Here is a 25,833-nt window from a genome sequence, read left to right as displayed (position 1 = left end):
GGGAGCAAGAAAACAGCTGGGTGTGGATCTGGCAGTCAGACAAGGTTAACCCACCACACAGTGAAATAAATAAAACAACCCACCCAAAACTGCCCCACTCTCCCCCTCCCCCTCCTTTCTATGTCCTTTCAAAGGAGACAGAAACAGGGACTTGATGAGGCCACTACCCTCCCTCTGACCCTCCTTAAGCTGCACTTTGGCACAGACAGTCAGTTTCCTGCCTGGGAGCCAAATGATACTTTTCCTCAAATAGGAACTCCTGACTCCTCCAGTTTTTATTCTTCATTTGGCCTGTCATCAGCTTCTTAAGTCAAGGCTACTCTTCCCACAATCACAGAAACTGAAAAGATACTTTTTTATCTACTGTTACCAGCAGATTATAGTGAAATCAAACAATCAATCAATCAATACTATTTAACATTCTGGCATTCATATACATACACACATAGATATAGATATACACACACACTCTCAGGTGTATAGATTCTACACTTTAGCCTATATATAATATAGGTACCATTTATCTCATTTTCATACCGACAGACACTGCAACTATCATGAATCAGTAACTGCCAACCACATGAGGACAATTAAACAATTAGCAAATAATAGTCAATGTTTTAACTGGGAATGGATGGGCAACTTCACCAGACAGGTCAACGTGACTGAAACTGAGAAATGTTATACTAAGTATAAAGGGCTCAACCCTGAAGTAATTTCCTTTGGTTGTTTTTTATAATCAGGTCTAATGACCTATTGTAAAACTATGTTTTGTGAAAGCATTAGACAGACACAATATGGACTAAACCCAATTCAACCTATGTCCCTCATCTCCCTAAGGCCTAAGCTAAAAGCAGACTGTACACAAATACTCTGGTCCCACGCCTCCCACCTCCAAAAACCCTTAATTAACATGGAATTTGAGAGCATGTCTAGAAAGGAAGGGGGAAATACCTAAGTCTCTGAAGACCTCAAAGCCAGAAAAGAAAAATTTCTCTATAAAGCACTTAGCATTTCTCCTTTAAAATACAGAACAAATGTATTCTCTTGCCTACTGTAAACTGTTTATAGCTAAGCTTGTATACACACACAGATTTTTTCTAAAGACAGATTTTAGAGTGATTCATAAAAAGCTGACTTGAGCAGTCACCATAAAGACATTCTGCAGTTCCCACCAAGGACAAATCTTCAGTTTATTGGAGCATATTACAGAAACTGATCATCCCAAATAACTTCCATATTCTATACTGAAATTTTACTAAGTGATGGAACACACATCAATTATAGGCCTGTTTTCACCTAGCTCACAGACACCACAACTCCTTAGCAATACTTTCCTTACGTTCTATGTCATCACAACACCTTATTGGAAAACTAAGCACATGAGCAGGAATGGTGCCCTAATGTTGTAAAAATTGCTGTAATCCAGACTTGAAATTTTGGTAATGTGCAGATGAAGTAAGGTTTACTAAACTGTTAAATCAGAACCCTGCATGGTTTTGCATGACAAAACCATTCTGTTTATCAGGAAGACTGGCTACACAATTGTGGCTGTCACTTTGAGAAACTCAGTTCTGAGACTGAGAATGAATTATTTTGTCTAGTTCTTCACAGACAGTATAGAGATTTCAGATTATAAATTACCACATCATATGAAAAGCATGTGAAGATGCCTCTAGTTAAAATATATCTTAGGACACAGTATAAATATTAATTAGACATGACCTGCATACAAATACTGCACTGCTATTGAAGATTGCTTCTGGAAGTGACAATTTACCTGCTAATTTACCTGCTAATTAGGAAATTTCAAAGATTCAATTCAACACTTGTGATAAAAGTTAGGATAGCATAAAATTGAGAAATCACTGAGCCTCTTAAAAGTCTCTCTCTTTTAGCTGTCAGTGCAACAACAAATGTGCACATCCTTCTTTTTCATTTTCTGATGAAGCAGGATAAAAAGATAAAGTCACATAAAAAGTGTTTATCAGAATTATCTTGATGGAAAGTTGGGAACTAACAATTACACTGTCTTCACACATATGTCGCAAAGACCACCACAAAGATATATTTCTTGTAACAACCATCTCTTGACCCAGCAGAATGGAATTGTTCTGAAAAGGTCTTCCTGACAATGCCCTTAAGAATGAGGAAAAAAAGCTAGAAGAAACCCTTTTATATTTCATACAAACAGTTCTATATAATTCCAAGAAATCAATTTTCTTTGGGAAAACAACAAGCCTTCCACCAAATCCAATAGGGAAGCCATTTTCATGAAAAACTGAAAAGATGACTATTTGGGAAAAAAAAAAAAAAGAAAAGGTAAGGAAAAACAATTCTTTCTACAAACTTCCCAAAACCTGCAACTTCTACAAATGAAAAAATTCCAGCATCCAAGAAAACACTAAGCTACCACTTAAGAAATAGGAAGCCAGGGAAAGCTAGACTTTTAGACTTAAAACTAGCACCAGGGTAACCTGTTTCCACCTTGAAATTTGGATAGAAAATCCAGACAACTCAGGCTGACCAACCTACAGAGCACAGACACTATGAAGTTTCATTTACTCAGTCAAATATTTTTTGAACATTCAATATATAATACTTTTAAGCTTTCAATATATACAATATATACACCATCCATGCAACTTTAGGTTTTCTTTAAAAAAAAAGGAAAAAAAATGTGTCATTCAGCTATGACAGATACCCAGCTTAAAAGTCTCTGGTGCAAGCCGGCTCTGAATTCAGAATTCATGTTTAATTTCTGGTCCCACAACACCTCCATCTTCTGAAACCACTAGCAGCTTCAGAAGCTGTTACCAACAATGTAGACGCCTGAAAACTAAGGGTTACATTTCATTTGATCTTACACTTATTTAATCTTCTACCATGTATCCATTTTATATAAGAAAATATTCTAGTCAGCAGTCCTATTATCTACAGTATTTTACTTCACTTAGATAATGGAAGTTCAACATTAAACTCTTCATAAAACACAACGAAAAAGAGCTTCACATTATTCTCCATTAGCAGATGATTCCAAAATACATAAAATAATGCAGCTTCTTTAAGTAAACTAAAGAAATATAAGTAAAAGCTCCTATTTTTATGGCTGGCTTTTACCAAAGTAAGCCATTATCATATGCTATGATCTCTGCCAACTTGATTCTCCTTCCAATTGTAATTTTATTGTCACAGATGGGTTACAGTTGGAAAGGACCTCTGGAGACCACTTTGTCCAACGCTCTGACTCAAGGAGAGCCACTGAGAGCCAGTTCCCCAGAACCATGTCCAGTATTTGAATACAGCCAGGGATGAAGCCTCTACCACCTCCCTCAGCCTGAGCCAGTGCTTGCTCATCCTCACAGTCAAAATGTGTTTCCTGGTGTTTAGAGGGAACCTCCTGTGGTTTTTTTTGCCCTTTGCCTCTGGTCCTGTCTGTGGGCACCACTGAAAAGGTGTCTCACTTCTCTTTACACCCTCTCTTCAGGTATTTATATACTTTGAAGTGATCCCCCTCCCTGAGCCTTCTCAGACTGTCCTAGGAGGAGAAATGATCCAGTCTCTGTCTCTTAACCATCTCTGTTTGACTCTCCCCAGTATGTCAATGTCTCTCTCAAATTGGAGAGCTGGCTTCTCTTTATTTTTTTTCCAATAAAACTTTAGAAATCCTGCATTCCGTTACCTTTTGGTTAATCCCTAATGGAATTGGCACTATGTGTGGAATTCAGCAGCTCACTTTCTAATTCAAATCACTTTTAGTAAGCTAGAAAGGAACAAAAATATTTCCAAAAATTCACACTTTTTAAAGTTTAAATGTTCATTAACATTCCTATGAACCTTATTTTCCAGCATTATATTAATGTGAATGCAATCTAAAAATCCATTCAGTGAAAATCATTATTTTAACAGCTGCTACTAGATTATTTGTACACTTTCTAGTCATCTAACATTCAGTCACCATAACCTGAGTAATTATGTTATGAAAAAAGCAGTAATATCTGGAGTCAGTATAAATATTACAAAGCCAGATTTTGTAAAGGGAGGGCATGCTGACCCAGGTTATCATCTTACTCCCTTAAGAACAAATAAAATGCAGGAAAAAGCAGATAGGGATCTGAAATACTGTTGTAAAAATCATTAAGCATCCTCATTTCCAACATATTGTCATGAACACCATGATGTTTCTAGGGAAAACAGTTTGGCTTATTAAATAAAAAATATGCATTGAATTTATTTCTTCTTTGTTTGTATGGTAAAGTAGGTTGTACCCTCCCAAAAAATAGATGCCATAAGTTAAAGACAATCTGGGTAAAACTTTGGTTGGGAGTACACAAAAGTAAAGGTTTCACTCCTGAAAGCATCCAGAGCAACATGAAATCTTAAGGTCTTCAAATCACTAAAAGCCTTATACCACACTACACAATTGCATGATAGAAGCTTTCTTTTCCTTTTAAAAATTTCCACTACTTTAAACTTTCATGCTGTAGTTAAAAAAAAAAAAATCATATTCCAGCATTAAAGTTACTGACAATGTCTTGTGGACTAGACACTTGTTTATATTGAAAGTACAGCAAATTAAACTGAACCTTAAAATTTAAAGCTTCATGGAACAGTAATTTTTATGGCCTGATAAGTAATGGAGACAAACTTAGGTAACCCAGAAGGACCCAGACAAATATATTTATCTAACAGCAAATGTTTACTGGTCAGGCTGCAGAAACAATACTGGGTTTTTTCCCTCCTCCACTGCAAACTACTAAGAGTACACACACATGAACAAAGCCAGAGAGAACAAGGAACAGTTACAAAAGAACATTAAACCAGAAGATAATTTATCTGCCCTGCTGAGAAGAGCTCAGGGAGGTAAGCCAAAACATCAGAAAAGAAGAAAATACCAGAGAGCTAAACAGAAGAAAGTAGAAGAGTAACACTCAAGACAGTGCAGAAGCTTTATCCAATACTCTACACCAACCTACGCTGTGAAATGATTTCTTTAAGTCTCCTCCAGATCATTTACCTATGAAACCAACAACCCACAGAGCTCCTGACAGAAAACATCTTTGAAATCATCACTTAAACAAAGCATGACAAAGTATAGCACTGCCCAAACATTCAGCTAGAGCACAAAGCAAGCGTTAGGTTGAAAAAGAACACATCAGCAGCACTTCTGCTAATGCTTACGTGTTTCAGACTAGCTGCAATTAGTTCAAGTGTGATGCTTACCTTTAATAGTTTCCTCCACAACTTCTACTACACGATCTATCTGCTGAACCTAAAAAAAGTCAGAAGGTAAATACCTAAGTAGTCAACAACTGGACATACTTTCATAGTAACTAGTCTTCTGGATTAAGAAGGAGTAAAGACTTCTGGGCTGTGTTTTCATTTCATTTCATTCATTAGCCAGTTTTCATTTTCTGTGGATCTTGGCCAATCTGCCATAACTAACTTTAAAATTCACCACCCAATTTAAACCAAATTTTGTCCTCAAAAATGGCAAGCTCACATATGTTTGGCAAAAGTCACCAAACAGCTAGAAGGCTTTAAGTGTTATTCATGATCTGTGACAGGCAATGATGAACCAGGCACTCAGCATCTGGGTGGCTGAAACAGCCGAAGTGCTCCCTCACCCCAGTCTCCACAGCAAAATAATGGATAATAACAAAAAGCTGAGGATACTGTCAGGGCAGAGTATAGGGGAGAAAATTGATGAGGTACTGGATGGGAAAGACACTGGAACATACGAAAAAATTAAAAATACTGTTGTGAAGTTTAAGAACTTCACAGAGAACAGAACAGAATTTTCCCAAACTTAAAGCAGCCTGTGTTTGGAAATGAAGAGAAAAGCCCTCATGCTTTTCACAACACAGAATAGTATTTAATGACCATTATACAACATCTGCAACGAAGACAACAAATTTATGTTTTAGTGTTACATTTGCCAAAATTCACCAATAAGGAGATAAATAGTTCAATTATTTCTTAATAGTTACACAGTCTTATCTATATGTATAGATATATATAGTCTTTATTTAAAGTCAATGGCCAACACACTGTAGGAATTTTGGCATATAAAGTAGAAGGAATCAACATTAACAGTGCAAAATTAAACACTCAGGAATTCTTGAAGCTGAGATTCTTTCCAGAGCTTTCACCCAAACCACTTATTCTGTGTAATTCTTCTACAGATATTTACATACAATGCAGGAAAGCCAGCTTGCCACACTTAAGTTAGTTTGCAATTTTTCCACAATATTCCTTTTTAAATACTGTTTCTCTAAGCTGCACATTACATGAATTAGAGTTAGTATGATTTTAGCAGTCTTTTCTTTGGAGTTTCTTTTCCAGCTTGTTTACAAAATAAGCAGAAAAGCACAAGTTGCAGACACCTAAGGAGAAGAACCTGGTCTGGAACCTGGATCCCTTGTATCAAAGCCATTAAGTCTCTGGGTCCTAAACCACTGAGTTTGTCACTCCCTGTAAATACAAGACGGCACAATCTTGTCTATTTCACATTCATTTTCCAAATCTGTCTAATAGAAGTTTAAAAAAAGCTCACCTAAAGTTGGAGCCCAATTTTAAATTCCCAACTGAAGTCAGTGGGAGTCAGTTCCTTTCCTTGTCTGGGTGTTGGATCAAGTTTTGATGCAAAAGCATTTTGCTTTTTCTTTTCTTTTTTTAATCTTTTGAAATACAGCCTTTTAAAATAGGGATGTCTATCATTTCAGATTTTTGAATACAGTATATTAGTTATGAATTCTAGAAATTAGTTTATAGTACTGCAAATATCTGCCTTTTAATAATTTTACTGAAAAATAAATATATTTAAATATTTTTCTGGATCACAAGCATTAACATTACAGACATACTGACTTATCTAGCAATCAGCTTGTATAAAAAGCACACATAAGCAGTCATATGGAACACATGCATATTTACATTGTCCTGTACATATCCATTTTGGATATAGTTTTAAAAATTATGACTCAAGATATCCAACATACATACTTTCTACTAAATGTTTAAAAAATAAATAGAAAAATTCCAGTTGAAAATAGAAGTGTACACATTTAAAACTACACAACAGTTAGGGAGCAAAGTCTGTGTTATATTATCTAAAACATTACTGCTATATGTCTCAGTATTAGACTGTTTAAGTTCATAACCATTTTAGTAATTTAAAATATGAGAAACTGTGGTGGTTCATAACCTGAGCCACCAATTACTTTCTGCATTGTGCATCTGAGGAATTTTTGCATTGCTGCAAATCCCCTGTTGAATAAAAATAGAAAAAACCCACCAACCATTATATCACATCTTCATTTTATTGGATAAATTAAATTATTTTCAATATGTCTATCAAGAAGATGGCTCATGTAAGTAATTAAAATTGTAAGTCTGAGAGATAATGAGATCTGCACCTAGAAATGGATGTTTGTTCTGCCTTACATGTTATTTCCCACATTAAATATTTTTTTCATTTGAAATTATTGGAAATTATTTGGCTAAAGCCACAAGTGCTCAAGAAGAAAATGTGGAATGCTTCCAGTCTGCACTTGTGAAGATACAAGTATATTAGAAAATGTGAGGTGAATCTGTAGTGAGAAGAGGGAAAGGTTTAGAAGATTCTTATTGTGAAAAAAAAAAAAGGGGGTGAGGAATGAAAAAGGGACAAAAATATTACAAAGTCATAATAATAAATTTTATTGCATATACAAAGGTCTGCTGGATTCTGTTCCTCACATCTCAGTAATACCTTGTAGACAATTCTGCTCTGGATTGCTATCTAAGTGGTGTATGTGTAAACCTCCAGAGCAGAGCTCCAATAATGTCTCCATCAGGCACCAGGAAGTCCATGAGGCACAGAGATATCTTGGTGGTGTATGAAGGGAAATGACACCATTCCTCAACATTTCTTTGGAGAGTGTCTCAAAAAAACAACCTCCCAGGACTGACAGCAGGACACCACTGCTGGGGGTGGTTAGTGCACCCCATTTGGTGCCCCAGATCTTGTGGGACCTTGTTTCCAGCATAGTTAAGTGTAATTTGGACTTAATGTCCATTTCAAATGGTTCTCCTTTAGAATGTGAATAGAACAAGAGCAGAACCGAATGGAGTTGACAGCTGAGTAGAACTATACAAAAAAAAACATAACCAAAAAAAACACTCAACCACCACAAATCAGAGCTGAGATTAATATGGGCCAAGAGCACAGGCAAGGCTCAAAACCCCATGAAGGAGTAGCCAAAGCAGGAAACTGTCTGGTGAAAAAGCAAGGATAAAGATAGTTTTATCAAAGCATGAAGGCTGAGTTGAAAGAAAGGCCAGGAAAAATCTTTGACCACTCCTGGCAGGATCAGAGCTAGGTATAAGTACAGCTCAGCAACCATTTGTATCCATAATAACCCAGCACTCCCAAGCCCCCCACTAAACCCTATATCCCTAAGCACCATATCTACATGACTTTTAAATACCTCCAGGGACGGTGACTCAACCATTTCCCTGAGTAGTCTGGTCCAATGCATGACCACCTTTTACATAATGAAATTTTTCCTAAGATCCAATATAAACACCCTAGGAGTCAGCATACATATCTGTACATAGCTACTTGAAGTAAAATTTTTTTTTTTTTCATCTAGGAAAAACCCTACAGATTGATTCTCATTGACATAGTTAAGAAACAAAATAGTCACTACATAGATCAAATAATCTCTCTTAGGTAATTAGAACATACTATTTATAATACTGAAGATTTTAACTCCAGTTCACTAACTGTCAGTTTCATCTCACCTTATTTAGGGATCTCTGCCAAATGATGGATGTTAAAAGACTACTCAGCCTATTCCCTCTCTAAATCCAGTAAAAGGGGAATACATGGCTTCAAAAGGCACTTCAGGTCTTCTAAAAATCTAAATTATTTTAGAGATAATTATCTTCATTGACCATAAAGAGAGCTGAGCAAAACAGACTCTCAAATTACAGCACTTAGGCAAGATAAATCTAGGGCTTAATATGTGACTTCAAAAGGCATGTGACTAGCCACCCTGGCTTCAGAGGCATAACATCTGTGTTTAAAACCTTTGCTGACAATACTGACCATAGTAATGGGCATTACTCTAGGTTAGGAATGTATTCTGAGAGGAGGATCTACACAGACTTTAAAGGGAAGGAGACTAACCCAGAGAAGCACATAAACAACTTATTTTCACTGCTAAACACTGACACAGCTGAAGGATAACTCTTACCTAAAATTAATTGCTACACCCTTTGATTTATAGGATAGTACATAACTGCTGTAGAAATGAGCAGAAATGAGTTTTGAATTTGCACATCCAATTTTCAGTTTAAAAGCAGGTGCTTAAGTGACACTCTTTTCTGACTTCCCAGGTTCAAGTGTCCTATCTGAATATCAACATGAGAATTCAAAGGCCAAAGCCGACCAGCAGAGGTTTGTATTAAATCATTCTTAGCCATAACTTACAGAAGAACAGTTTCTACCTGTTCTCAGGTTTTCAGCATGCTTTCCAAGAAGTTATGCTACTTCAAATAATTCAGAGTAAAATTCCATCGAATTTGACTTTCATGAAGTACATATTGGATATCTGCATTTATGCAAGGCTCTGTTTTAAGGGCAGCAAACAGAATTGCAATCCTGAATGCAGTGTGGCCTTATGAACACTACAAAGTAGGCAAGTATCACCATCTCTGTTTTGCAAACATCACCCAAACTTCTATGAAGTGAACAGAAATACCATACAACGTATCCTCCTCGTTAATGAGGACAAAGCAATAGGGATGTATGGACACTGGGCATCTTGGTAAGGTTACAGTGATTTCCTTTCACAATGGCACTGCTAAAGTTCCAGAGGATTTTATATAGTCACTGGAGCATTTTACAAATGAAGGAATAAGGAATTAAATTAATAAGGAATTAAACTTAAAAGTGTTTACCAATTACAGATGTAGAGCTTGAGAAATAAAGTGCCTGTTTTTTGTAATACATTTAGCATTTTTTATGCTGCACCATCTATTTTATAGCAGTGCTCCTAGTGTTACGTGCTGCTGCTGGGAGTGTTCAGCACTCCCACTAATCACATTCCAGAGTTTCAAACTGGTTATGAAAAGAAAATTACTTAAAGCTTGCCTTATACAGTACAACAGCCAGAGGAAAGGGTTAGTTGGAGGTCAGAAAAATGCAAGGAGCCTTGGCAGAGGGTTTTTCATGGCTATTTCTCCTGGAAGCAGTGGCTTCAGGCTTGCCTTGGCCAAAGAGCCTGCCATACCCCACCATGCACGGGACCTGCACCTTCTGATTCAGAGAGCAGCAGCAAAGGAGGGGGGGGGCTAGAGCCTTCTAGAGCAGCAACACTGGATTGGGTGTGTGGGTTTGTGCAGATGAAAGAACAGGCTGAAACTCTCCCCTTAGGTGAAGGGTACATGGCAGAAGGTGATAGGTCTTGGATGATAGATGTTACTCTAGGAAAGAAAGAGAATGAAGGAGAATTGGAGTTCTCTTTCAAGATTCACTCACGTGGAGCTATTCTATGACTGTAATGGAATACACATGTGGGTGGATTAAGCATTATGCTTTCAGTCTGCACAGCAAGTTTGATGATTTGAAAGTACGGATACATGGGCCTTGTGAAGCCTCTTAAGGCCTATAAACCCCCAGCAACCTGGCCAGGGATTCCAACACATTTGGAGATCGAGCACCTCAAAACTCCAGAAAATGTCTATGAAATAAAATATCCCATTCCAATGGATCAACTGTTACTGGGAACAAAGATTTTGTGTGTTCTTGTATGCAGCTCAGGAAGTGAGGAAACACTACAATTACCTACATCCATTTACGAGTCCCAAAACATAACCTGTAGGCTAAACCTTTCATTCCCCCCTTGTCCCTCCTTTTCCTTCCCCTATAATCCCCTCAAAACAATTGGCAGAGTCATACATCCTAATTTTGGCAACTAAAAATGCCAAGTAAGGGATAACTCTGCATAGGAGAGGTGATGTCTCTTTGTGCACTGTACATGCACTTGAGATTGAAGTGAGCACACCACAAACACAAAGCAGTAAGCTTTGGAAACCACCTGAGAGTAACTGGCTGTGATCCTCTGTAATGCATTATTATGTGCTTCAGGTACTTTACACCCTTGGCAGGTTTATTACTGCCTAGAATTTTCCCATTCCAGAAAAGAGTTCCTTCACCTTGTCATGTGACGTTATGGTTTGCCTTACACACAGCCTATGGCAACACCTCAACCCACTTCATGTTTTCAAAGTAGCAATTACTTTATAGAAACACAAAAGCACAGTAACATCACAAATGGTAAGAAGGCTATGAGGTTGCCCTTCCTTACTTTCTGCCCAGATCAGGCAATAAATAAAAGAACAGTGGAAGTTCAGTCCTGTATTTTTCAAATGCAGATCAAAACAAGCTGATTTACTAGAATTTCTCTGGTAGTTACAACGCAACTTCCTCCTCCATCCTAACAAGAGGAGAAGAGCCTCTGACACACTGCCTTTAGAAAGCCACCCCAAGGGAGTTATAATTGCTGGTAAATAAACACATTCTCAGATAACAGAGTCCTTTAAAATAAATATTGAAAGAGAGAAGAAAAAAAAAGGGGTGGGGAAGAAAATAGCAGAACTTGTATAAGCAAAAATGAAATAAATTATGTCTCTCTTCCAAGTTCAAGACAAGACCAATCTGGTATCAAAGAAAGATTTCCAAAACTGTAACCTTAATGCTTGAAATTTTAAAGTAGAATCAATATCCCATTTCCAACAGAACATTTTCTATTTCTCAATTCTGCAAAAGCTGCCTCTGAAAAATATTTTACAATAGTAAGACAAGTCTTGTCCTTTAAATGCGGTCACCCTCTCATACACATTCTTTGTAAAATGTGAAGAAAATCTTAAATGTATGAACTGTTAACATGGACAGTATGTGCTTTTACCTTTGTTTTTGTTAACAGGTTTGCCTCAAGTTTAAGATCTTTCTGAGCAGAGGGATCTCTTACTGAAAGCACAGTAAATTTTACCACAGCAATGACAGCTAGAGGATAGTGTCCTTATTGCAAAGACTACATTTCAGTATTTTCAGGTCTAGTTACAAAGTACTTGGGAACACTGCATCAACACCTAATTCATCTCCTAACAGAAACCTTCCTGTAAAAAACACAAAACTACTAATATTTTTCATTAAACACTGGTTCTAGGTACTCAAATGAAGTTGATGAGGAGAGGTTAATTTTCAGAAATTATATGTTACCTGAATGAAAAATTTCAAAAAGAGGGAAAAAAAAATGTTTTAAAAAAATACCAAACTTCCCAATTTTGATAGGTTAAATTCATCAAAACTGAAACATCAAATTACAGTCTTGGTCAAAGGACAGTGAGCTGTTCATTTTTTTCCCCTCTGTCTACATATGTGTAGGTATTATTATACTTGCTGTAACAACCAATTATGGATCAATAACTATGTGGCCTCTGAGCAAAGAGGAAATCCATTCACCCATTTTACTTTTTTATTTTCCAAAGATGATTTAGTGATACAGTAGTACCACATCCCAAAGAATACTGAAAGCACTTTATTCCCGAAGTCAAAGCTCTGTGGTTTCATTTTCAAGGTAAAGCTTGGTAACTGTTTAACAAGTCAGTCACCAGTGGATTTAACTCTTCAGACTGCCTCAAATTTAAACAAAATAATCATTGCTATTTTCCATTCTGCTTAATAGTGTGAAGTAAAAAAACAACCACCAAACCCTCAGCTGTGCCTGTGTAATTCATATGCTCTAGTCCCCTACACTTCTTCCACTGATTTTAACAAACGTCTTAAGGCTTACCTTAAAGCAAATAAATGGTGATATTTTTAAGAACATTGTAATTGATACCTTCATCCTGGATGAAGCCTGGAAATTTTCAGGCTTCAAAGGGCAATGGAAGTCAGCTCCAACAACAGCATCCTTTTCTTTCTCCCCTCATGCCACAGCCGAATCAAATCACCCTCGACTGAAGGAAGGTTTAAGTGTAGTATAATGCAAAAAGATGAACAGGAGGAGGACATGGCAGGAAGCTTCTCTGCTGCTTTTTCCAAGAGAAAGGCAACAGAGTCTAGATATTGACACTGACCTACTGAAAACATTTATGAAAACCTTTGATTTCTAAAGATACATACCCCTATAATACTCAAGCCTTTCAGGTACTCCTGGCGAGGTTGGGCTTGTGGTACACAGCCTGCTAGAACAACTTTCTTCTTCCCTTCTTGGGCTTTCCTAAAGAAGGAAAAAGAGTGTGTCAATATCTTTTTTTTAAAATATAATTTTCAACTTCAACTCAGTCATATTATGCATGTGACAACAGAAATCAATCACAATGAAGACCTTGCCAAATCAGAAGCAACTTGTCCATGTTTGAGCCAGAAACCAAACAAACCAGCACACCAAAAGAGCTCCATATGAAGCTACAGCACACCTGGTTCAGTTTGGGGTGTTATGTACAGAGACCGTGATCATGGCAAATCTTGGACAAAAATACAACCTTGAAAACCCTAATCAAGTTCACTCAAGTTTATTTGCCAAAATGGTAGAAGAGAAACTGGCCAAGAAAGATGGGGCAGAGTAATTAACCTCAATTCAAGAAGTTACACAGAACGCCAGGGACAGAGGACAGGATGCAGGCAGGAACTCCTAGCTCAGAACAGACGCATTTCTGTAGGACCAGTCAGAACTGACCAGTTACATCAGTCTTCTGATGTTTAGTTAAAATGTTTATTTACTTTGAAACATGCAGTTACTTTAAAATGTTTAAATATTTACACATATTGAGCACTATCAAGCTTTAAGTACTTGCCTCTGGCAGAGAAACATTTGTCTGGATATTACCTTCATACTCCCTTAGCTTTAATGCTACCTTAGCAACAAGCAGGAAATCAAAACACTAAGATTAAATGGTTAACACCATTCATTTCATTAGTAACATTTTTCCTCACTTTGAACTCAACAGTGAGTATCAAGCCGGCAGTGAGTCTTGAAAATAATGGAAGGCCTACACAGAACTAGTGGATGCATGCAAAACAGTGAGATGCAAAACCTGCTAATGTTCATTAAACTTTGAAGAACATCCATTAGTTGGATTAATAACCCAACACAACGACTGCATTACAATGTGCAAAACACAAAACAAGAAAAGTGCTGAATAATTTTAGGAGATTTGCTAGGTCTAACATATTATGGGCTGCCCCAAGAACGATCTTTCACCGTTGCACGTTTGTATCACAACCTCCTGGCAGACTTCTGTCAAACTGGAACCTGCACAATCTTTTCTACAGCAATGTATGAATTCATGAAGTATTTACTGTTACGCTGGAATAGGCTAAGACACATCAACACTTTTCAGAAAAAATATCCACAATACTCCCCCCCCGCCAAATTTATCATAGTGGCTGATGAGTTGCATTACAGAACAATATAAGCATTAGAAATTGAAAATTATTTCCTTCTCCTATTAAGAATGTGATTTTAATTTTTGGATTTCTGTTTTGAATAAAGATAAAGGTGGAGTTTTTTTTCTAGACATAAATGGCATTATATAATAGACAATTTTATACTCTTCAGCTTGCTTGAGCTGTCTCCAAGATGAATGCACTAAAGGAAGTGATATTCAGCAAGCACATGGATGCTTAATGAGTATCTGTCCATCTCCAGCAAAGGCAATTTTAACAAAAGAACCCCAAATCAACCCAGAGTGGTACCACAGTTTCCCTGCTCAGAATTTTCACTTCACACTTGTAATATGGACAAATCTATTTACAATTTACAGCTCGAATGAAAGCTCATAATAACACACACATTGTAATAATAAAGCAGATCACAGGCCATTTTGTCAAATACCTTGTGTTGGCTGCTGCACTAAAATAAGACATTTTAAAGGAAAGAAATAAACACAAGAGAGAAATAATAGGAAAAATGATTATTACTGTTACTTCATATCCAATATAAATGCAGCAAATGCCTATAAAATATTTGATTTTGTTTTAGTGGGACTTCCAGGAAATGTTCAGACATTCATCATACAGAAACTTGTTGGTCCTCTGTTTGCACACTAAGTGTATAATATAAATGCAAATCTTTCATCTCTTCCTTGATAATATTTCTGTGGGTAAAGAACTATGATAAAATGCTAATTTAGTATATTTCTTAGTCACAAAACATAGAAACATGTCTCCAAAACCTGTAATCCCTCTTTTCTTTTAGTGGCAAATATTTAGGGGTTTTGCAAAACTTCAGTGGAGGTTACCTACTACATATCCAAGAAAAAATAAGAAAATAAAAATCATTCTTCATGCATTACCTAAAAATGTCACATAGCACCATGTGACACTCCACTAACTCAAAGGATAAAAATCACTACTTATATAGTCTAACAGACTCAACCTAATGCCTGGAGGCAAGACAATAAACCCTGTCTCCAGCAAACAAAGCGCACATCCCTAGGCAACTTGGCATCTGGCATAATCTGCTGCAAGCAACAGCCCACTCCATCTACTTGAAAACCTGTGAGCACTACAGAAGAAAAAGCTTTTATTCACGTCCTTTTATCTGAGAAAAAAAAAATAAACAACGTTTCCCTTGACACATTAAATGGCATTTTAATGTTATTTCACAGCTTTAACATTTTGCCATATCTTCTGGGACTATAACTAGAGCTAGGGGAGAAAAAGTTAAAATGAATATTCTTCATAATAAGCATTGCCTTCATTTAACTTTTTAAAAGTTGTACAGGTCTCTACAGAGTAAAGAATTTTGTACACTGAGACTTTTCTTCTTTAAAATGCAATTAAGTAGAAATGCCAGAACTAAATTTTAGCCAATTTTCATAACCTTCATAATATACCAAACCATACACAAAACCGACCATAAATGAAAAGCCATTGTAAGGAAATTATGTTTTTTTTTTTTGCCTTGTTTTCAAGAAACCACTTCTCAAAATATGCATTCCAATGCTATATTGTCACCGCCTTTTAATATTGTTTAATGAGCCTTACTCATATTAACAAAAGCCTGCAAAAATTATTCTTCAGAAATCTAGTTAGCACGAGAACTGTATTTGAAGAGCCTTTATTCTTCAAAAACATGAATAGTAAGGAGAATAATACCTCATGGAATCTAGTAGGTGGCATGAATAAATACATCTTCTCTTTTAGAACCCTTTATATTTTTAAGTTACATGAACCTTACCTTGAACTTTCAATTTAATTGACTCATGAAACATCTTCTAGAAAAAGCCACTTGCAAGATATAAATCTGAACAGAAATTTAGTTAGAGTCTTTTTTTTTTTTTTAAGAAAGGAATTGTTCAAGCTACTTCCTAATGGAACAAATGGGTAGGGAACAAGAAACAAGTGGGAAACAACAGGGGTGTGAAGTGCTGTATACAGCAGAGGACTCATACAAGATCACAAGATTTATACTCTGTTGCAGAGATAATGAAATATGTTCCATGTATTCTGCCTATAAAAAGCAAGTTTGAGAATGTAACTGGAGAATTTCTGCCTTGCTCATGCGCACTTTTATTTGTGTTAGGAACCTTCCCAAACTGGAATATTTTTCTCACAATTCTATGTAATTAGTTGCATGGTTCCTCTAATTTTATTTTTTAAGCTCCAGGAAAATTTAGTCAGTAATACAACAAAGACAAAGAAACACCTCCCACCCTCCAAAAAAGTTCCCCATATGCATTTGCTACATCAGCTCTGTGTGTATAGCAATACTGCTGGATACCACGGCAGCCAGTGCAGGAAGCTGTTCCACTTTTTCATGACTCACAGGGACACTCAGGTGAAACCACCAAAAGAAACAAGTCAGGGACATTTCCCTGAGGTTCAAATCAATGGAAGGCAATAAAAAATTGAAAGCAAAGATGGGCCAAGTTCAATAGAAGACAGTCTGATATTGAAAGTAATTGCTAACTTGCTCTTTGCTGGGGACAAGAGGAGCCAGACCACCACTGCTTGCCTGCTCATTTCCCTTTCCATAAGCAGAGCTGCCCACTGGATTTTTGTAAGCTGTGAACTCTTAAGTAACTCATAGCTTTCAGGGAGCCACCACTACTCCCCACTAAGGGATCCCAGCTGCACAGGAAGGCTTAACAGACCTCTGAAATAAAAAGCAGTCTGGTCTGCAGAGAGAAAAGCTGATAAACTACAGACTTGTCAGCATGAAACATGCAATTTTAAAATAATAAATAATAAAGTGCTGCTCTAGTACCAGATCTGTGAAACCAAGCATTTTGCCTGCAAACCCCACATTTTTTCCTCCAAAACCCATTGTTGGTGCAATTAAATAATGAATAAGTGTATAGACAATGAGCAGAAGGCTGACTGCAGCAGGACTAAGTAACAGTCAAATTCAAGTAAAAGAAGCAACAGCAGAATTTTTAAACAAAAGCAAGAAATTAAGGGGGAAAGTGGTTTACAGTGAGCTTCTTCAGCTTTGTATCAATAGCAGTCGGGAAATGTTCAAAAATAAGAACTATTTCAATGCTAAAGTACAACAGGAAGTAACTTTGTTATCTGAAGTGAAATCTGAATCCTACTAGGTGGATAAAAACTGACCATCCATGAGCTATTCCCACCAAATGCAGCACTCACATCCTCCTTGTACCCACACAAACCTGGCAACTCCCCCATAAGATGTGCATACTTAAATTGAATTGTGCAATGCATCACTGTAGTCCATACCATTCTCATGGCCTCCTACTACACAAAATCCACAACAGTCCTTATCAGGTGTTTTAGAGAGGTGTGAAGCTGTAAACAAAGGGGAGCTCTGTGTCTAGAAGTGTCCAAAGAAATGTGAGATACATGAATAAGTTCTGCTACAGCAGCTCTAGCTAAATACAGTATTAGCTGGGTATATGATGAGATCAGGCTGCCAATGGTTATAAAAAGTAGAATTCAGGAGGCACTACTTCCCAGGCTGTAGAAACAGTGTTGTGATGTCTCTGGGGAAAAATAAATGCTATTTGGCTGAAGATGCAAATATGTGAAAGACCTTCCAACTCTCTCATCTGCTGAATCAATCAGCAGAAAGCCACAAGTTTTAAAGAGAGCGCAACATCCACGGAATGACAATATGGTGCCTTTATAGCATTTAGAATACATTCCTGAAAATCCATAAAATCACACAGCTATTTTGTGTTTGAAAAATTACAAATGGTAAGTTGAACCGTGGCTTTACAAGCATTGAGCTAACATAATATCTCATTAGTACCCAAAGGCTCACTTCCCGTCCTCTCTGTCTGCTGTTGTTGCTCTTACCTTTCTCCAACTTCAACACCCCCTCCTTCTCACTTCTGGCCATTTGGTACCATTCCTTCTCTGCTCCAAGCTCTGCAGCTGACCTGGCCCTTCCACAGCCCCATTTAACTCACTGATATAGGAGAAATTTATTGAGCCAAGATTGGGGGTTTTAACCATTTTGTTCTATTAAGTTAGCTCATGGGAAAAGAGATGCAGCAGAATCAAAACAGAGTGAAAACAAAAGCTGTTGGGAAAGAAACAGAAAAAGAGGACACAGGAACTCCTTGTTTTATCTCTGGTGAGCTTAAAATGTCTCATGAAACCTTTGAGGTCGCAATATGCTGAGCATAGTGGGTGAGTAAGAAGCAAAAAGGATGTTAGAAACTCATAAATGTTCTGCTTTCGAAGTTAGGGACAGCCCCATAGACAAAGGCTTGTGGAAAATCTGATGAAAGCTTGTCAACATTATTAATCAGAACATAACAACTCAAGAGTCTGCTTAGGAGTGTCAGCTTCCTTGTGCACTTCCACAGCCCCCAAAGAATTACCGTAATTTATCTGTGAGGCATGTGAAGACACAAATTTGAGAATGCTTATGCTGATTATTGGAGTATACTGAACTGCTCTTGGAGGACCTAGTAAAGTCTCTAGCAAAGCAGCCATCTCATTGCCAAGTTGCATCCACCAAACTTTTCAAATCGCATTTCCTGTGGCAAATACCACCAGGTAACATGCAAATATTCCACGATAAAGTAAGCTGCATGTCCTCCTCCTGACAAAAGCAAGCATAAGCATGTCTTCTCTGAAAATACTTCAAAAAGATACAAAAGCTGGCTCCATCAAACTCCAAACTGAGGTTGCAAAGACATGCTCCAAGCAAAAAATTAATAAATAAAATCATAAAAATATCGTTCCCTAAGGGAGTTTTTAATATCACGTGAAATGTCAGCTCTGGGAATAACCCCAAGACTCACATGCTACATACCAAATTGCTCCCCAAGTTTCTGAAATTAATGGAAACTTGTTTTCACCCAAGTACCTGGCATGCAAGTGAAGTGACTGCAGCTTTGTCTGCAAAAGGTAATCTGAATTGAAACTCTAGACCCAGTCAAATTGGTGCCTGAGTTTTACTCAAATTTTTTGCGAATGTAATTTTATAGGCAGCAATTAAAGATGCATGCAACAGCTATTCCTGGGCAGTCATTACTCACACAAATACAGCATGTTAGTTGTAATGATGATCTTTTCTTCCCACAAAGGCTTTTAAATTAATAGTTCAAAGACTTCATCAAACTGAAAAATCAGACCAGAATGTATTCAGGAAGAGGATGGAATGAAGGAACAAATCCTCAATCTCACCTTGGCCCTGGCTAGCAATTTTTGTAGCCCAAAGCAAGGCTGAATTGATCAATATGAGAGAGAAACTTCCAGGATGTCTTTTGGTCAGGCTAGGCAAAAATGGTTACATGCCAGTTCCTGTCCCTCCAGATGATTAAGAAAACAGATTTTTAAAAATCAATATACCATAACTTTAAAGCATATCTGCAAAACCCATAATTAGAAGTTATCAGCCTTACAACCGTTCTTAAAAGGAAAGTGTAATTAATGACAATCTGCTCCTTAAAAAATTTCATCTCAGCTGCTGGCAGACAGATTTTTACTTGTTGGCTAAAAAGCATATATATTTTAATTTTTTTTTTTTTTTCTTGTAATTGCAAAGTTGTTGGTTTGGGTTTGTTTTTTTCTGTTTATTGAGAAGACTGAGGGACCTTGTCATGTAACAGAAAATACTAGAAATAGCATTTGTCCTCCCAAGAGTGTTGAGCAGACTGGGGCCTGGCAATCTGCTCAGGGGGTGCCAAGACACCCACTCGCTGGTTCAAACCTCCCCCAGCTCTTGTCAAGTGAACAGCACTGTCTGCCAGGACTTGTTAGACACTGACAAACCTTCACTGCCAAGCACAGGTGACACCCATGCTTTGTAGAAGGTATTCACTAGGACATGGAGAGAAAATTTCTTTCTGCAGTATTTTGCAAGTGTTTAGGCTCCCACCACTCTTCAGATAAAGCGGTCAAGTATTTGCCTTTGCTGCTCTACAGATCTGGGGTTTATGAGTTTCGGTTTCAAGAACATTGTTGGTAGGATACACTACTATGCTCCTCAGCTCCTTTTCTGCCTCCCTCATTTCAGTGCTCATCTTCAGCTCTCTGCTGACAGCACGAGTATCCTCAGCTTCTCTGAGGCACAGAGTACCAGATACACTGAAGTTCTGCCCACTCAGTCTTGCAAAAGCAGAAGCTGCTGGAAGCCAAACCACCAGGGAACTGCTGCAGGTGACAGAAACTGGAATTGCCTTTAAAAAAAATTAGCAGTTTCTGAACATCCTTGGATCTTTATGTCCTTCTGCACATAGATGACAAGTTGTAGTGGGGTTGTAAAAATACTTCCCTGTCTTTCTATATCTCCAGTTTCAGGCTAGCCTTTCTTCAGCAAGAATCTAAGATGTGACAATGGTGAGGTGCTTTCAGAAGCAAAAATAGCTCCAAAGCTCTAGCAGCAATTTTGTCCTTTCTCTTTGCCTTCTGACAATTCTTTCCTCCTTTATGTGCAAGCATTTTCACTTCTTTCTACCACTTCAAAAAAACAAGACTTCATGCTCCCTCATCAAATGGGAAAACAATCCTGTTCTGAATTTATTTTTGCATATCTAGATGTTAAAAGGTACACTTGTCTCAAAAACAGTAGAAGGAAATCTCATATAAATTCACTTGGAAAGTGGCATTAAACTTCTAACAGATTAAAGAAATGGAAGTCAAAACCATAATAGTGAACTTTCAGATCAACCACACAGCTCTTATGCTATTCCTCTGTTCTTTCAACATGTATTCCTGTAGGAATGAGAATATTCTATCACAGTATGTATAGTATATCTCTCCTTTATATCAAGTTAACTGACAATTTATTCTACTTCACCTTCCAAATCTTACCCCACTCTTAGTTCTATTCATCTCTTTAAAAAAAAAGAGAAGTACAGTTTAGGGCACAGAATAATGATTGTAATTAATGTGTGAAATACTACACTGCCTCTCAGGTTCAAAGTACAGGCAGGCTTCAAGTTACATGTATGCATGGCCAGTGGTTGTAACAGTAAACCCTGTTGATACAATGACTAAAAAATGAAATTAGTGTTGAATGAAAATTAAATATTCCATTCCCTGCTGCCCCCCAGAGGTATAGCATGCTTCTCACTAACAAAATTTTAAAAGGATTTGTTCTAAAACTGTTATGAGTACTTCTCCAGTTTTTCTGCTCAGTATAACACACCAGGAATCTTCTTCCATAGGGTAAGGATGGTGAAAATCCAGAAAAAGAAAGCAGAATTTACATGGACTAGACACACTAAGCAGTATGTGATACCAACAGTGTTTTTACCAAGTCATCAGAACAAAACCTCTGCACAATTCCATGGTGTATCTGACATGAAATATTCTGATAAAAAATCAAGGATAACAAAGGAGCTAACAGCCAACTCATTTTTTTCTTGGACTCCTCCAGGGCAGCTGAGGAAGAAAACCACAGACCTGAAAGGCAGCCAAAATTCTGAACACCCAGGCTTTTTTTTTTTACTCAAAATCGGGTGGCTACAACTAGTACATGAAAGAAACAAAAATAACTTCGTGAGAGCCACTAAATATAGTTTTCATCTTATGTGCACAGAAGACTGTCAGAAGTTATCCAACAAAGAAAAGGAAACAAAATTCAATGAAGTAATTTTTCAGAACAGTAAGATGTATGTTGTTTTTCGCTTATGGAAATGCTATACAAGCGGCTCCACTGTGGCTAGTTTTTGTCAGGAATTATGAAATAGGTAACAACTATAACATAGTGTGATAAAACAGAAAAGAAGAAAAAAAAAAAGCAACAATGAACAGAGCAGAAAATTTTACAAGAGAGATTTCACTCCTCAACACTGGAAGCTTCATTCTGTCCAAACTGCACTTATCACATTTTTATTAACCTTTGGGTTTTTGTTTGCTTTTAATTCTTCCAATAAACCCCAGCAAGCTCTTTCTAATCAAAATAGATAAGAACTGATCACAGGACCTGAACAACAACAGAAATTATCCACTAGCCCCCTACATGGATCATGACAGCCTGACCATTTTAGCAGTTATTCAATGGACCTGCTCCAGTCTTCTTATATCCCTCAACTGCCTGTGCTACATTCAAAACATAGCAATCCAGGGGAAGCCCCACCAAGTAAAGAGCAATAAATGCCTCCTTTCAATATCTTGTGCATATTTAACTTATTGACAACTGAGAATGACTCATGAGAGTTGGCTCATGATTCTGGGTCTTCACCATACATCCCACATTCTTTGTGGCCACTTAGCCACCAGCCTTATCTCAGTAAATTATGAAGCTGTGTCAACTAACTGTTCATTGATATCTTTAGTTTCACATTGTTTCACAGCACACCTGAAAGAATGCTAACGATACAAACAATTCCCCATGGACTACATTTTGACATACTATTCATTTGTAGGGTTTTTGTTTTTTTTGTATTTTGTATTGCATCTTAGTGGTTTCTACGTTCACAAAAATGCATCACAATGCCCAAAAGCAACAGACTCCTACATTGCTTTAACCTTCTGCTTTAGAAGGGCTTTGCACCACACACTACAGTACAAATGGAAGAGACATTACTATTTTATTTCCTTCAGAGACTGAAGCTTTGAGCCTGTTGTTACATATATAGATTCAAAAGTCCTACTTCTGAAAAAAAATTATTTTATATCCTTTTATATTCAGGCATTTTTAACTACAATATCAAGGGTGACTGCAATGATGACTTCACTTTTGCTTGTAGTGCTGGAAAAAGTCTCAGTTGCTGTCACTGATACTTAAGCAGGGGAAGGAAGAAGATGCTGTTAGAAAGATGAAAGCTCAAAAGTGCATCAAGCAGCGTAAGGTGGCTTTAGTGCACTCCCACTGAGAAATGGGACTGATCAGAGTAGCTACACCTGTTCCTTGCTTACAATTTATGCAGCATGCTTCCTTCCAGTCTGGTTTAGGCTTTTTGATGTCTGTGGTTGGGAAAACATTTTCTGGGTGGTTGCTGAGAGGGAGAAAAAGATAAGCCCTGGAAGTAGCTCTGGGAAATGACCAGTTTAGACATCTTAATCTAGTTCGAAAAGTATTATTTAGAGAGCTAAAAATTGTAACTTTTGTCAGAACTGAAGGGGTAATTTCTCTAAGCATATTAGCTTGCCTAAGGATGTTTCCTAAAATAACCAAAATACAATTCTAGTAGTTTTCACAATAGATGATCTTCTAGTTAATACACCTCCAGGCATTTTATAGGGATAATAATAAATGTATGGGTTCATGTAAGTTTTCGATCACTTGCATGTCCAAAAAGTCGGAACAATTTGTTGCAATGGCAACAAAACTTTTAATTTCTAACAGACAGCAATTGAGTGTGTATTGAATACAGCACCAAGCCTGACAGAGTTCAAGGAGCATTTGGACAATATTCTTGGCCACATGGTGTGATTCTTGGGGATGGTGCTGTGCAGGGCTGGGAGCTAGATTTGATGATCCCTATGTGTTGCTTCCAACACAGCATAATCTGTGTCACTCTGTGTGTGAGTGAACACCACTCCCAAAGCTCTATTTCATTTTTTCCCCTCCAAATTTTCCATAAAATTTAATTCGATCAGATTCATACCACCATCTTTACAGTGGTCCTGCATGCAGATGGAATATTCTACTTTTGAAGAATAACACTGCACAGCACTATGTATGCAGTATATAACCAGCAGCAGGAACTCTCTAAGCACAGTCAGCTTTGTCACCCATCACAGTGATCAGCAAGGTCAGGACAAAGGCCTCAGTACAGTATGTTATTGATCTCTCTAGAGATAATAATCCATCAGAAGAGTAATGAATCATTTTTAAAGGTTACTTTGTGAGTTCTAGGCAAAATGAGCTCGGTGCTTTACAGATAAAGCTTCTGTAACCATCTCTAACCTTTTTCTCTGTCTTGTTTCTGATGCATGATCACTCACAGGTGAGTACAGGAAATGGAGGCAGACTCCAGCTGCATGTTTGTGGGGCTGCCAGACTTTCCTTGTGCAATGGATTCGTGTTTGTATTAAAGCTCTAATGAAAAGGGACCTCCTCATTAAAGCTCCTTCCCTGCACTTCAGACACAGTAAATTCATACCAAAGTTCTAATGTTCAAGTTTCTGTGTAACATATAAACAGTTCATAACAATAATTATATCAAACTTTAAATATCTCTAAGAAACATGAATTGCTTAAACAATATTTCCTATGCAACCACTTCATATTTTAAATTAATTTCTATTTTTTATACAACATGCATCTCTGCAGACTTCAAAACACCTCACACCAGGAAACTATACTAAATAATGCAGGGCTCTGCATCAAGCTCACTTAGCTCAAAATTCTACTGAATCTCACTGGAAATTGTCATCCTGTTATGAAACTCCAGAAAAGAAATCGCTCTGCTTCTACCAGCAATTTCAAAGAAATTCTGTTCTATGGCTCCCAAACACTGCAGAATTTGAGAGGGTGGGAGAAGCGCTAACTGCACAACTTATGCCTTTGAAATTTGCTCTAAAAGATTTCTCATGTCTTTCTTCCAAATTTTTCTAGCAACTCAAGTATATTTTGCAGACTCTGACTGCACTAAGCATATAATATTTTTTCTTTGAAATACTACTTCATTAATAAACATAATTTTTTTTTCTACCATCGCTTCTATACAAAGATTCAAAGTATTAAATAGGCAACTGAGCCTTTTTTTCTGAATAGTCTGCACACAGGAAGATCTTTGCCTGTCAGCTAGTAGAAGTTTGTCATTAAAACAGGTGCCAGAGGAAGGCAGAACTTTTCTGTTGAATAAAACTCAAATTAGGAAATTAAGCCCTGCACTCCCAGAAACACCTTTCAAAATCTGTGTCCCATTCACCAACTTTTCACATCTCTTGTATCAGACAACACTCTCCAGCTTTCCCTAGAACTCAGAGGAGTAAAGTGTGTGTTAGTCCTGTTTAAAATGATACAAAATGCCATATGTGTAAGACATATCTCTATCAGCAGAAGGGACAGGACACATGAGCTTACATGCACACTTGTACTTCAAAATACACTACAGAATTACAGAAGTAAAAAGGTAAGTTCTATATTACTACTACAACAGCAGGTCAACCTGATTTTTTTAAGGTTTCCTAGATTTAACAGTATAAAATAGCAGGAAGCAAACATCTCAGGCTCTTAACCTGGTTTTAATAATACCCTTTACATAGAGCTAAACAGTGCTGAACTGCTGATTTCTCTTTTGTTCTTTTCCTCAAATTAAAGCTTTTACCCTGTTTTGTGCCCTGATCATGGGTCAAGTGAAGGCCAGATCCACTCTGATGACCTTCAGAACACTTGAGAGCCTTCATTCCCCATGCACTCTCCTTAAAATGTTGTTACAGCTACACTCTCCCTCCCTACT

At 37.3% G+C, this 25,833-nt stretch overlaps 1 protein-coding gene across 4 annotated transcripts in view; it reads right to left on the bottom strand.

Annotated features, from left to right (window-relative positions):
• The window catches only part of CDKAL1 (CDKAL1 threonylcarbamoyladenosine tRNA methylthiotransferase), a 377,880-nt gene that overhangs the window by 244,095 nt on the left and 107,952 nt on the right, over positions 1-25,833 (bottom strand). For all 4 annotated transcript variants that reach the window (XM_088053806.1, XM_005525251.3, XM_014254558.2 and 1 more), the window contains 2 exons: positions 13,178-13,274; positions 5,224-5,272 (listed from right to left, as the gene is read on the bottom strand). In XM_088053806.1, coding sequence (XP_087909932.1) covers positions 5,224-5,272; positions 13,178-13,274 — 146 coding nt within the window. The remainder of the gene's footprint in view (positions 1-5,223; positions 5,273-13,177; positions 13,275-25,833) is intronic.

This window comes from Pseudopodoces humilis, chromosome 1 (genome assembly GCF_049639895.1).
Source record: "Pseudopodoces humilis isolate 2021_Gansu_Grassland_sample_001 chromosome 1, ASM4963989v1, whole genome shotgun sequence".
In the NCBI taxonomy this organism is placed as follows: domain Eukaryota; kingdom Metazoa; phylum Chordata; class Aves; order Passeriformes; family Paridae; genus Pseudopodoces; species Pseudopodoces humilis.
The sequence above is the reverse complement of the archived record's forward strand: the minus strand, read 5'-3'. Positions and strand labels throughout refer to the sequence as shown.